Raw genomic sequence first — 14,956 nt, forward strand, 5'->3', positions numbered from 1 at the left:
GTGAGAAATGGTGTTATTGATACGTGTCGCAAGTGTTTTCGCTGCGTTGCCATGGCGATGGCTGGTCGTTGGCCGACCTTATCATATTTGTCCGGCCATAGACATAATATATACTGTCGTAAAGACCACCTGACAACTCGAAAATGCGTGACCATTTTTGATCTGTCAATGTGTGCGTGTTCTAGTGATGTATATTTTACTATCGATAGTATAGTATTTTGCTATCGATAGTTTAGTCCGTTCGAGTTATTTTACCTGAGTTTCTATAAGAAATAAATAATATGCAACTTTGATAGATTTGTATTTCAAATTAGGTATCATAAATTTTAATTGGCAAAAAAAGGTGACGATTGAAAAGTAGATACACATTTTCTTTTGGAATGATTTTTCAATCGTCGGATATGTTATGACATGAGGTTCTTATAGGGGTAAATAATTTACACTTAACACATCATAAAGTTACTTATTTATTACTCAGGTAAAATCTATCTGGTAAATCAGTCCTTACACTGAAAGTAAACGTTGAAAGTAAACAACACACATAGTGTATTATATTTTATTCTTAAATTAAATACATATTATAAAATATCATAATATTTTATTACAATTATTTTGAACCGACTTCCAAACAGGAGGAGTCTAGACGTTCGCCTGTGGATATATTTTTATGTATGTTCAACGATTACTCCGCCGTTTATGAACCGATTTTCAAATTTTTTCTTTTGCTGTACATTGTATTGTTCCGAGTAGGTATCATGTTCACAAAAGTGGTGGTCTGGTGATGGAAACAATGAGAAATCGAAGTGACTCCTTGATATTCAAATGGGAACATATGGTCCCAGAAAACGTTTAAAATCTTTCGATTAATAAATTTAAAAAAGTAGTCAAAGAACGTTTTGTGCCAAAGCCAAAATGATTTCATAATTGATGGCACATCTTGGGAGTAGAATGCTGAATGACTGCTTGCAAGGCTACTTCTACATGACTTACAATTATTATGTATCTATCTATGTTTACATTGTATAATTTTTAGTTACAGCATTGTAAATTTTGTTTTAAAAGATAATTTTTTTTCTCACTTTTTTTGGTAAAAAGTGGGCGTGCGAGTTTCTTACGTCGGTTCTTCTCGTCGGCTTAGTTACCGAACCGGTGGTAGGCACCATGTATTCTGAAAATATATTTTATTTAAGATTTGTTCAGAAATAAAGCAATTTTGATTTTGATTTTTTAAAACACCAACTGTAAGTATAGAAAACGTTAAGGACAGCTAAAATGAGTAAAATTATTATTTTTAAACAAAAAATTAAAACCGACTTCCAAGGCAATGACAATAGTAATATTATACTAAAATGAACTAAAAAGTATTAAATAATTCTTATTCTGTACTCAGTATAATTCTGTTCTCAATCTTCATTATTTTGCAATCGGTACCAGCTAACCTAATCGCCAGTTCTCTGACAGAATAGCTATAACAGCAACTTATATACTTAGGACTGGTACCGACTTCAAAATTATGAAGATTGAGTACTGAATAAGGATTATTTAATACTTTTTAGTTCATATAAGTATAATCTTAAATGAACTAAAAAGCATTAATTGCTTATTTTTAATAATTGCTTCAGTAACAAGTGCAACAGTATGTCAAACTTACTGGCACAAATAAAGTTGGGATAGCTCCTTTAACCAAAATAGTATTTATTCTAATTTTTCTTTAAAAATTTTCAATGAAATGTTGCTACATATTGTTGAATTTTTCTTGGGATTCCAACCAACACGCCCAATTAATTTCAGCCATTTTCCTCTTATTAGAGGATCTTGAGGGAATCTGTAAAACAAATGATTATGATATATAAATATAAACCTTCCTCTAGTTTTAGAGTCACTCTATACTATAGTAGTTATATTATATTAGCTATATTATAATATACTATTAGTTGAAATAAGATAATATGTCCTTTTAGTCCGGCCGCACATTTTCCGAATTTGTGATCACTAAAATTCGGACGCCCCGCCCCGCTCATACATTTTGACACGTCAGAAATTCTTTTAGTATGATGGGTCTACAACAAAATGTATAAACAGAGTGCGTTCCGCCGGGCGTCCGAATTTTTCTGATCAGAAATTTCGGATAATGTGCGGCCGGGCTTAAGGTGATAAATATAAAGGTAAATGATTTTTATTTTAGATTTATGTTATTGTAAAATATCGATAAGCATATCGATAAATTTGATTCAAGCACTAGCGTATATGTAAGAAATTTTGATGAAAAATTTTTCTTCAAAATTTGTGTAATATAGGAACAATAGTACCTTTAGTTACGCAAAATATGAAAGTAAAAGGTAGGATTCACAATATTTTATTTGAAATAGAGAACTAAAGACCAGAATATAGCAAAAATAAACACATCGTAGCAATTACGACATGAAGATTAATTACGGGTGAAATGTATATTTTTCAGGATTATTCCTATGACTTACACTGCAATCACTCACTGCACAAGTTATTATTGTTATATATAATAGTATTTGTTGAAAATAACATACGATTTAAATAATAAATTGCAAATACCGAAAGGGCATAAAAACGATTGACGACTTTTGACGACCTGTCAAATAAAAGTTGTTACAATTTTCATTAGACTGCCTCTCTCTTTTCATCTTGTTATAATTCCATAAAGGATTTTCTTCTCTCTCGCACTCTTTGTTGGTCTTTAAGTATATATTATGTCTATGTGTCCGGCTACACGTAGTATTTTACATACTTTATAGAAACCGACATATATTTTATTACAATAAATGTATAAAATATGCAGTAACGTTACGAAAAGTAATAAACTCCTTAGCAGTTTATAAATAGTTTTCGCATGACAAAGCGGTTGTCACAGTGACGCGCTTGGCAACAGTTTGATCAATGTCAACGCGATAATTCCTAACATTTCGTTTTGCGATTTATTCAAAACACTTTTTAACGCTTAAAAATGGGGCCAAAAAAGGACAAAAAAGAGAAGAAGAAAGGAAAGGAAGCCGATGAACCGAAAGCTGTTGGTACCATTACAGAGGTAGAGAAAACGTTTTTGGAATTAGAACTTGCCGAGTGTAATCGAAAAGTTGCTCGTCTGCGAACAGCTGTTGATGAGTATGAGCAGAAGAACGAAGAACTACAGAAAGCATACGATAAACTGGATGAAGATAGGGCTGATATTATAGCGTACTTGAAGAAAACACTTAATTTGAAATCGGAGGAAAATAATGAGCTAAAAGACAAAGTGAAGGGTCTCGAGGAAACTCGAGCTATTGAAATGGCACAATTTAAAGAAACAGTTGCAGAATTAGAAAGAAATTTCTCAGTTATGAAAGACCAATTGACGTCAGAAAATAAGCTTTTAGCTGGAAAACTTAATACATTAGAAGAATTTAGAGCTATAAGAGATGACCTTATGAAAAAATATGAAAAACAAGAGCAAGACTTTAAGGATCAAGAAATGAAATATAAGAGGATTATATATGATGCTGAAAAGAAATTTGTGATAGGTAAAGATAAACTTAAAAGGGAAATGGAATCTCGTCTACTACAACTGGCACAAGACTTTCAGGACGCTACCGAACTAAGAATTGCTGCATCTACTCATAGAGTCATCAGAGAAAATATTGCGATTAACAACGAACTTGACAGTATATTATCCAACCAAACCAAGTTAGCTGAGCAAAATGAGAAATTAAAAGAAAGTGAACAAGCAGCCCGCATTGCTAAAGAGCTAGCGGAAGAAGAACGAGATAAAGCCATCAATAAAAATGTTATACAGCTAAAAGTAATAGATCAATTGACTACATCTTTCCAAAATATGAAAAAAGAAAAGGCACATTTCGAGAAAAAAAGTTTTGACTTGGAAACATTACAATCTAAAATTGATATTTTGATAAAAGAAAATGAAGAATTGTCTTTGAAAGTTCGTATATTAGAACAAAATTTACATTCTCGCTTAACAAACCAAAATAAGTCATCAACAGAAGCATCGTTGCTTGTAAAAGAGTACAAAAAACTGAAAAAAATATTAAAGGAAGCCGCAATTACCATAAAAGCTGCGCTCAAGTTAGACGAGTGGTCTAAAACTGATCCCACGCAGAAAGCTGTAGATAGACACACATTGTTGAATCAGTTGTTGGAAATCATAACTAAACATCACGAAATCAAAACAACAAAATCTGTCGACACCTTAGCATCTCTTGGAAAAGTGTACGAGGAAGGTGATCTAGGCTTTATACCGAAAGTCACGAAGAAGTCGTCAGTTATGCATACACCATCTTCCTTAGAGACAAAACGAGCACCCGAAAAGTCTTTAAAGTCTGAGAAACTTTCAAGTGAATCTTCATCATCTTCTCGGTCTTCGCCTCAAGGTAGCTTAAGAACTGTGCCTTCCATGAGGCTCGTACCACAATCTTCTGATGTTAAAGTTGAAAGCGAGAGTTTCCTCTCATTTATCACTTCAACAAAAACAACTCTGAGCTCCGAGGAAAGCTCTGAATCTGGTAATGAGACTGATATAGTAAAGAAAATCGATGATTCTAAGCCATCAATCCAGAAATCTATGATGAAACATAGTGCTGATCCAGAAGCAACAAGTGAAAGTGCGCTTAAAGAAGAATTGCTGCAAGAAGATAATACAGAAGATAAAGTATCTACTAAAGAACTGACTGAGGCTGAGACCAAAAACGATATAAAGCCTGAAGAACATGATTCTAAAGATACAGAGCCTTCGCCGGATGTTGATGTAGAGGAGGACATACAAGTAACAGAATAATGGACGTGAAAATTTAATATTTTTACTGCCTGTGAAACATTATTTTAGTGCGTGTTGTACGATATTCAAATTATAGCATTGTTATTTTTTAAATTATAATTTTAGTTGACGAAAGGTACACTTTTGTAGGTATAATAATAAAACACCTAATATATTGTAAATTTTGCTATTTTTTTGGTCTTGCTGTAAGTTAAAATTAGCATAAATTAATTAGTTAGAAAATCAACACAATAACATTCATGAAACATAGTATTTATATTTTGTATTTACTTTTGATTAAATTTATTATTTATTAATTGTATGTGTTTTATTTGTTTTATTTAGTAACCATTACAAAATTTAAAAAAGGAATGAAGTAAAATTGTGCAAGTATAGCTGGCCATTTGACGACTGTCTAGCTTTCCAAATGGCAACCCTACGCCAGAACGTAGAAAGATATATACTTTATTTCTAACATTTAATTAGGTATTATCATGATTCATGTTACTAAATCTAAACTTAAACATAAACGTGGGCAAGGGCGTATTGAAAATTATTTACAATATATTGTTATTTCAATATTATGGTCTTGTTGCTGTACCTAGTACAAAAATGAACGTTTAAGCTGCTTAGTAATATTATTCTTAGTAAATTATAGCGTTACCTAAAAGCTGTGTTTAAAATATCTACCCCAGGGCGAAGCAGTAGAGCTGGCGGCGTGCGAGTGCACCGCGCGGCCGTGGGCGGGCGACGCGTCGACGGTGGTCGCCGAGGTCGGCGCCGCGTGCCGCTGCGGCTGCGTGCTGCATCTCGCGCCGGTGGCGAGGCTGCTGGCGGGCTCGGCGAGGGCATGCCCTGCGAGGTCGTTCTGGTTGCTGCAGGTGAGATTTTTGAGAATTGAGACGCTTTTTATATATAGGGGGAAAAGGAGCAAACAAGTCACCTGATGGAAAGCAACTACCGTCACCCATGGACACTCGTAACATCAGAAGAGCTGCAGGTGCGTTGCCGGACTTTTAAGAGAGAATACGCTCTCTTCTTGGAGGTTTGCAGGTCGTATTGGTCCAGAAATACTACTGGTACGCTGCATTAAAGTGAGCAGATCTGGAGAGGAGTTTCTGTCAAGTCGTTATGGAATCAGTATCCTTGCATTGTTGGTCTTCTTTTCGTATTACGGTGAAGTGATTGGACAGTTCTAGTCATTGGACAGAGCACAAAAACACTATATTTATTAAGGTTGCTTTAAAAACAACCTGTGTTTCTTTAAAATCAGGCGTTCTTTTACTTTAAAAACAGGCAATTTTTAAAGCAACATTAATAAATATTGTGTTTTTGTGCTTTTTCCAATGACTGGTACTGTCCAATCTACTAGTAATTTAGTTTGACTGCCCTAAATTTCACAGTGAGAGAAGCTCTGACTGTGAAATATGGGACAGTGCAACGGCAGGTAGACAATAACTACAAAACTGCACATAATATTGTATACAACATCTTCAATTATTATTTATATTACACCGTGCAAACACAGGGACCCCGCTACCATATGAGCAATGTGAGCAACGCACACGGGCGCCACCCTCTAGGGGCGCCAAATCGCCATCTTTAGGGGCGCCAAAACCAAGGACCCAAAAAATTTGCCTAAAGGGGCGCCAGAATCCTTTTTTTGCACACAGGCGCCAGTAGCCCTTACGGGGCCCTGGTGCAAACATACTGAGCAGTTTACAGGAATGCAATTATATTATGTGCTGTCCCGGCAAATAATGTTTTTCCATAAAATTATTTTCCCTATGTTCCTGCTTTTCTCTTGAAGTTTTTTCTGAAAAAAAAATTCTATAGACCTCACGGTACCCGAGACCTTTCCAACGAATGCAAAACCGTGGAAACCGATTCGTGCGTTCTAGAGTTATAGCGTCAGGAAGGAAAACCCGACTTATTTTCATATATTAGATTATATCGTTGTTATCTGAACTTGCAATGAATAACTAATATTATAATAGATATTACAGAAAATACATAATAATATTATGTCACATTATTGAATTTAATGAAACATAGACTATATTATCAAAATACTTGTTTAGAACCTAAACTCTGTACAGTCCCTCAAATTGCAATCCAATAAGGCTCATAAAATTTGCATCGAAAACTAAATAGGAGTTGGAAGTAAAGTGTTTTGCATAGGATTACAAGCGAACCTGACTATCTAGCTCGGTAACAAAGTTACTACAGTCTCTACTTGAGTTGCTAGCGTTTAATATTAGATTGCGATACTATAAGAGCTCTTGGGCTACGAAAGAGATTTGTAATCGAAATTCGATAACTGAAATATTCGAGTTATGTTTGGGTTTAAGTGAAACTGTGTTTATTTGAAGTTGAATTAATGTTTGGATGAAATACTCAAAACTGAAATAATACGGTTTAAGGGCCTTAATCCACGGTGACTTTGACGCTACTAGCGCGCGACGGTACTAGAGCCCTAAATAAGAATTAGTCTACTTACACTTTGTTATTAAAGAACAAAGATAATAGCTTTTTTTATTTACTTCGTTAAGCTCGGAAAGTGTAAGTCTGATGTTTAAGAGAAACAGTAGTATAAAGTAGACCAGAGAAAAGGACGTTTAATTTATAGTTTCATCATTGCATCAAAATGTACAGTTTTTGGTGTAGGCTTAGTTTTATTTCCTGAATAGAAATATTTTGTTTCTGACTCTTCTCACAGGTTTCATATATTATACTTAACAGTAAGGACTCATAGGTCTTATAAATTATAAAAAATTGGGATAGTGCACTTTCCACAGACCACAGCTAGTTGGTAATTCCTTTACTAACACAACTATTTTGCTAACAGCTATTAATTCCATGCTAATAGCTTGGGAATAAGTGATGATACAGACCGCACTCAACAGTTAGCTGGGGGCTAACTCTGACAACTAGTTTTACTTCCGTCATCGTTAACTTGACTCCGGCTACGCCGGAACTACTCAAACTCATGTTAAATTCTGTTAATTCACGTTTACTGAGTGTCTAATAGTTAGGCTATCGTTACTATTTATCCTAACTAGTATATAGCCTTATTTAAGGCTTGTTCATTGAGCTGCATCCACGAAAATTTATTTTTTTTAAAAATTGAGAGAGATTACATTGATCTTAAGCTTAGTTCTGCTGAAAAAACTTTTTCACAAATAAATATTTAAAGTTATAATGTTTTTACTTTGGATTATATTGAGTGAGGAAGATCTAAAAGGAGATCTACCTTAAGTTTGGTCACAGTGGGTTTCGTCTTTAAGTTGTATAATGTATATTTATAAAACAGGTATATTATTGAAATGTTACAACTTTACCTGCAAAAGGCTTTTAACAGTAGCAAAATAAAGCCAATAAAATCTAGTTCCGGCAACTCTGAAAGAAGTCTTATAAGGTGCTAATTAGAGCACACCCTGTACTCACTATACAGGTAGCTGTTGACTATGGTCTATGTGTGTTTACTAAACAGGGTGTGTGCTGTGTGGTCGTGTAAAGTAAACACGTATGGTTTTGTAGAACAACTGTCAGAATATGTTTGTTCAAGGGGAATAATAAATATTTATAGTGTTTGTTTAAGGAAGGTAATAATTTAAAATAGAGAAGTGTGATTGTACAATACACAGAACATTTTTGTAGATGTCACCGAGCACAAATATTGCCTGATAAAAACTAATTAGCACTTATAGACAACCGAAAAATTAGCGACTGGTCGATATTAATAATGTAATGTTATAATTTTCACTTTACTTTTCAAAATCAATTGTAATTACACTAGAATTTTATAGGCAGCATAGTTTGTATAAGCTAATGGCGCATCCACACATGCCGCCGGCTTATACCGCCGGGTTTGCCGCCGACTTTCAACCTGCCTTGCAACCGAAGCCGGCGGCATGTGTGGTTAGCCGGCGGCCGGGCCGCCGACCGTGCCGCCGGTATAAGCCGGCGGCAAGTGTGGATACAGCATAAGTAGGCACTTCATGAAGCGTGCAATTTATACAGGATGTGTATGATTGATATTTCGGCTCGTTAGCGCGACATTATCGCGAATGTGCGTAATATCCAATTTGAAGTAATGTCTCATTTGTATTCTGCGGGGCGATGCACCTGAGTGGAATTTGCATTTGATTTGTTATGGGTTTGAGTTCGACAAATAACTAGATAATAAGATAACAGATGAAGGACAGACAGACAGAAGGCATTCATAATATTATTAATGTAGGGTTATAAATATAGCCGTTTTTTTTCGGTATCTACTTTTTGTTTTTTTTTTTTTTTTTACTTTAAGGACGCTATCACATTTTTTCACAAATATCAGCGATTTTCAGGTACCATTTTAAAGAATTAGGAGTCACACTGCGAGGATATTTTGGTTTCAAATGAAAGATAATATATTCATCTCCACGTTACACATTAAAAATTTTATAGCCGCATACAAAATTTTCACATAAATACGTTTTAACCATCACAATAATCGCAAAAGATTAAAAAATTGGGGTTTGATTAGGTACTATTATAGCTAAATACACTGAACTAAGGAAAATAAATTTACAAAAAAATTTATGCTTATTTAGTCTCCTGTACGAAAAGCTAAATATTTTATATAAAAATAAATAACATTTCCATTTATAAGAAAAATAAGAAACGTTCTCAAATTTCTTCATACATTTTCGCCCTATCAAGAACGCGGCGAGCGTCGTAACCGCCACTGTACAAGGCGCGCTGATATTGAATGTTATTTTAATGTTCTTAACGTCGATATACTGACCTGCTCATTTTTGTAATAATTTTTGTGACAGCGTCCTCGATGTCTGGCCGTTGCAGGCTCTTACGACAATCCCGTGTGTTTTTATAACTTCTTTCGGTGCTAATTTTTTAAACGCAATTTTGTAAACTACCCCGATTGCCATGACAGTCAATTGCCAGTATATTAAAGCTGATCTGTTTCCAGGCGGAGGAGGGTCTTTCGGTGCGCGTGCGGTTCGAGGCGGTGCGGCTGCCGTGCGCGGGGCAGGGGCTGCGCGCGCGGGACGGCGACTCGCTCGCCGCGCCGCTGCTGGCCAGCTGGGACGGCCCCGACGACGTGGTGGTGAGTGTTACTGTCGGTGCGCGTGCGGCTGCCGTGCGCGGGGCAGGGGCTGCGCGCGCGGGACGGCGACTCGCTCGCCGCGCCGCTGCTGGCCAGCTGGGACGGCCCAGACGACGTGGTGGTGAGTGTTACTGTCGGTGCGCGTGCGGTTCGAGGCGGTGCGGCTGCCGTGCGCGGGGCAGGGGCTGCGCGCGCGGGACGGCGACTCGCTCGCCGCGCCGCTGCTGGCCAGCTGGGACGGCCCAGACGACGTGGTGGTGAGTGTTACTGTCGGTGCGCGTGCGGCTGCCGTGCGCGGGGCAGGGGCTGCGCGCGCGGGACGGCGACTCGCTCGCCGCGCCGCTGCTGGCCAGCTGGGACGGCCCCGACGACGTGGTGGTGAGTGTTACTGTCGGTGCGCGTGCGGCTGCCGTGCGCGGGGCAGGGGCTGCGCGCGCGGGACGGCGACTCGCTCGCCGCGCCGCTGCTGGCCAGCTGGGACGGCCCAGACGACGTGGTGGTGAGTGTTACTGTCGGTGCGCGTGCGGTTCGAGGCGGTGCGGCTGCCGTGCGCGGGGCAGGGGCTGCGCGCGCGGGACGGCGACTCGCTCGCCGCGCCGCTGCTGGCCAGCTGGGACGGCCCAGACGACGTGGTGGTGAGTGTTACTGTCGGTGCGCGTGCGGCTGCCGTGCGCGGGGCAGGGGCTGCGCGCGCGGGACGGCGACTCGCTCGCCGCGCCGCTGCTGGCCAGCTGGGACGGCCCCGACGACGTGGTGGTGAGTGTTACTGTCGGTGCGCGTGCGGCTGCCGTGCGCGGGGCAGGGGCTGCGCGCGCGGGACGGCGACTCGCTCGCCGCGCCGCTGCTGGCCAGCTGGGACGGCCCAGACGACGTGGTGGTGAGTGTTACTGTCGGTGCGCGTGCGGTTCGAGGCGGTGCGGCTGCCGTGCGCGGGGCAGGGGCTGCGCGCGCGGGACGGCGACTCGCTCGCCGCGCCGCTGCTGGCCAGCTGGGACGGCCCAGACGACGTGGTGGTGAGTGTTACTGTCGGTGCGCGTGCGGCTGCCGTGCGCGGGGCAGGGGCTGCGCGCGCGGGACGGCGACTCGCTCGCCGCGCCGCTGCTGGCCAGCTGGGACGGCCCCGACGACGTGGTGGTGAGTGTTACTGTCGGTGCGCGTGCGGCTGCCGTGCGCGGGGCAGGGGCTGCGCGCGCGGGACGGCGACTCGCTCGCCGCGCCGCTGCTGGCCAGCTGGGACGGCCCAGACGACGTGGTGGTGAGTGTTACTGTCGGTGCGCGTGCGGTTCGAGGCGGTGCGGCTGCCGTGCGCGGGGCAGGGGCTGCGCGCGCGGGACGGCGACTCGCTCGCCGCGCCGCTGCTGGCCAGCTGGGACGGCCCAGACGACGTGGTGGTGAGTGTTACTGTCGGTGCGCGTGCGGCTGCCGTGCGCGGGGCAGGGGCTGCGCGCGCGGGACGGCGACTCGCTCGCCGCGCCGCTGCTGGCCAGCTGGGACGGCCCAGACGACGTGGTGGTGAGTGTTACTGTCGGTGCGCGTGCGGTTCGAGGCGGTGCGGCTGCCGTGCGCGGGGCAGGGGCTGCGCGCGCGGGACGGCGACTCGCTCGCCGCGCCGCTGCTGGCCAGCTGGGACGGCCCAGACGACGTGGTGGTGAGTGTTACTGTCGGTGCGCGTGCGGCTGCCGTGCGCGGGGCAGGGGCTGCGCGCGCGGGACGGCGACTCGCTCGGCGCGCCGCTGCTGGCCAGCTGGGACGGCCCAGACGACGTGGTGGTGAGTGTTACTGTCGGTGCGCGTGCGGTTCGAGGCGGTGCGGCTGCCGTGCGCGGAGTAGGGGCTGCACGCGCGGGACGGCGACTCGCTCGCCGCGCCGCTGCTGGCCAGCTGGGACGGCCCCGACGACGTGGTGGTGAGTGCTGTTACAGTAATACTTAGTACAGTGAGACAGTAACGACGCCAGATACAGTAGTAAAAGTACCTCGGTAAGGTGATGACAGCGAAGCGTATTATTTATCCGCCCGTCGCGTCGTTGGTAACACGCTCGGTTTCTCATCAGTTCAGTGATCAGTCCATCAATCTGGTAAGGTTAACGCAAAACGTCTAACCAGTGGATTGAAGGACTGATCATTTCTTTATTATATTATATCAATGGGTGCTAACGCCACGTCAGTCTGGCCCCGTGGTAAGTATCTGATAAAATCCATCAGATACTTGTTACAGGTGCCAGACAAAGGAAATATATTTAATATTTTTATTCTATACATATTTTAAGATTTTTATTATACGATACCATAGACTAAACGATACATATATTTACTATAACATCCATGACCCAGGAACTTTGAAAACTTCTTGTACCGTCGGCGGGATTTGAACCCGCGACCCCCGGCTTAAGCTACCAACGCGCTCACCCACTGAGCCACAGAGGTCATCAAATGTAATAATTTTTTTTTTTTTTAATTTTTTTATTCATTAATCTGACTGAACGTGTTAGGTCAAACTTCGTGTTATGAAAAACGACGAAGCAATAATATTATATATATGACTTCGCACACTCAGAAAATTAAAAAAAATCACTTTATAATACAATAATTTATGAAAAAAATCAAAATAGGTTAGTGATGAATGGGTGAATGATTATGGGATAATATAAGTAATTATTACTAAGAATAGTTTTCGCATAATTATTCAATTAAGATTCTGAGTTGTTAACATTTTTCTGTTTTTCTAAAACTACTAAAATAAGTTTTAGGAAAACACATATTTGGCCCTCTTATATTATTTTATTATTATAAAATTAAAAAAGATGTTGTACACTACGATAAATTTAAATTTATGGACTATAAAAGTTAAAAGCATCATAATTATACTATACTCAACCTACGTTAAATAAAGTTTAATTTAATATCGCGTTTTAAGAATTTATAATTTTATAAAAACATAAGCTTTAATATTTTGGACACCTAGCTCGTTAATACCGAAATATATTATATCCCTTCAATAAGGGCTTTGAAATTTCAGCCGGTCGTTAACTCACACTGACCTTAAACCCAACGCCCACAACTTGTTACAACAAAAACAACGAATTCATCATCAACTTGTAAAATTATCATAATATTATAATTACATAATTTAAATAGACGACTTTAAATAAGTAGAAGCTATGCATGTTGAAGAGCCTGCTACATGTTTTCCAGAACGCTGCTCGTAGCACACACTACGCTGCTCGTAGCACACTCTACGCTGCTCGTAGCACACTCTACGTTGCTCGTAGCACACTCTACGCTGCTCGTAGCACACTCTACGTTGCTCGTAGCACACTCTACGCTGCTCGTAGCACACTCTACGTTGCTCGTAGCACACTCTACGCTGCTCGTAGCACACTCTACGTTGCTCGTAGCACACTCTACGCTGCTCGTAGCACACTCTACGTTGCTCGTAGCACACTCTACGCTGCTCGTAGCACACTCTACGTTGCTCGTAGCACACTCTACGCTGCTCGTAGCACACTCTACGTTTCTCGTAGCACACTCTACGCTGCTCGTAGCACACTCTACGTTGCTCGTAGCACACTCTACGTTGCTCGTAGCACACTCTACGCTGCTCGTAGCACACTCTACGTTGCTCGTAGCACACTCTACGCTGCTCGTAGCACACTCTACGTTGCTCGTAGCACACTCTACGTTGCTCGTAGCACACACTACGTTGCTCGTAGCACACACTACGTTGCTCGTAGTACACACAACGCTGCTCGTAGCACACACTACGTTGCTCGTAGCACACACTACGTTGCTCGTAGCACACACTACGCTGCTCGTAGCACACTCTACGTTGCTCGTAGCACACTCTACGCTGCTCGTAGCACACTCTACGTTGCTCGTAGCACACTCTACGCTGCTCGTAGCACACTCTACGTTGCTCGTAGCACACTCTACGCTGCTTGTAGCACACTCTACGTTGCTCGTAGCACACTCTACGCTGCTCGTAGCACACTCTACGTTGCTCGTAGCACACTCTACGTTGCTCGTAGCACACTCTACGCTGCTCGTAGCACACTCTACGTTGCTCGTAGCACACTCTACGCTGCTCGTAGCACACTCTACGTTGCTCGTAGCACACTCTACGTTGCTCGTAGCACACACTACGTTGCTCGTAGCACACACTACGTTGCTCGTCGTACACACAACGCTGCTCGTAGCACACACTACGTTGCTCGTAGCACACACTACGTTGCTCGTAGTACACACAACGCTGCTCGTAGCACACACTACGTTGCTCGTAGCACACACTACGTTGCTCGTAGCACACACTACGCTGCTCGTAGCACACTCTACGTTGCTCGTAGCACACACTACGCTGCTCGTAGCACACTCTACGTTGCTCGTAGCACACTCTACGCTGCTCGTAGCACACTCTACGTTGCTCGTAGCACACTCTACGCTGCTCGTAGCACACTCTACGTTGCTCGTAGCACACTCTACGTTGCTCGTAGCACACTCTACGCTGCTCGTAGCACACTCTACGTTGCTCGTAGCACACTCTACGCTGCTCGTAGCACACTCTACGTTGCTCGTAGCACACTCTACGTTGCTCGTAGCACACACTACGTTGCTCGTAGCACACACTACGTTGCTCGTAGCACACACTACGTTGCTCGTAGCACACACTACGCTGCTCGTAGCACACACTACGTTGCTCGTAGCACACACTACGTTGCTCGTAGTACACACAACGCTGCTCGTAGCACACACTACGTTGCTCGTAGCACACACTACGTTGCTCGTAGCACACACTACGCTGCTCGTAGCACACACTACGTTGCTCGTAGCACACACTACGTTGCTCGTAGTACACACAACGCTGCTCGTAGTACACACAACGCTGCTCGTAGCACACACTACGTTGCTCGTAGCACACACTACGCTGCTCGTAGCACACACTACGTTGCTCGTAGCACACACTACGCTGCTCGTAGCACACACTACGTTGCTCGTAGCACACACTACGCTGCTCGTAGCACACACTACGTTGCTCGTAGCACACTCTACGTTGCTCGTAGTACACACAACGCTG

The 14,956-nt window shown here is 42.6% G+C and overlaps 2 protein-coding genes across 2 annotated transcripts in view; both read left to right on the forward strand.

Annotated features, from left to right (window-relative positions):
- Nucleotides 1-14,956, forward strand: part of LOC121733963 — a 220,587-nt gene that overhangs the window by 195,803 nt on the left and 9,828 nt on the right. Inside the window, exons 12-13 of the mRNA XM_042124370.1 lie at nucleotides 5,473-5,658; nucleotides 9,750-9,887. Of these exons, the coding sequence (XP_041980304.1) occupies nucleotides 5,473-5,658; nucleotides 9,750-9,887 (324 nt within the window). The remainder of the gene's footprint in view (nucleotides 1-5,472; nucleotides 5,659-9,749; nucleotides 9,888-14,956) is intronic.
- On the forward strand, nucleotides 2,857-4,853 carry LOC121733968 (cilia- and flagella-associated protein 157). Its single transcript, XM_042124377.1, has one exon. The coding sequence runs from the start codon at nucleotides 2,978-2,980 to the stop codon at nucleotides 4,796-4,798; it is 1,821 nt and encodes a 606-aa protein (XP_041980311.1). The 5' UTR covers nucleotides 2,857-2,977; the 3' UTR covers nucleotides 4,799-4,853.

This window comes from Aricia agestis, chromosome 14 (assembly GCF_905147365.1).
Source record: "Aricia agestis chromosome 14, ilAriAges1.1, whole genome shotgun sequence".
NCBI classification, from domain to species: Eukaryota; Metazoa; Arthropoda; class Insecta; order Lepidoptera; family Lycaenidae; genus Aricia; species Aricia agestis.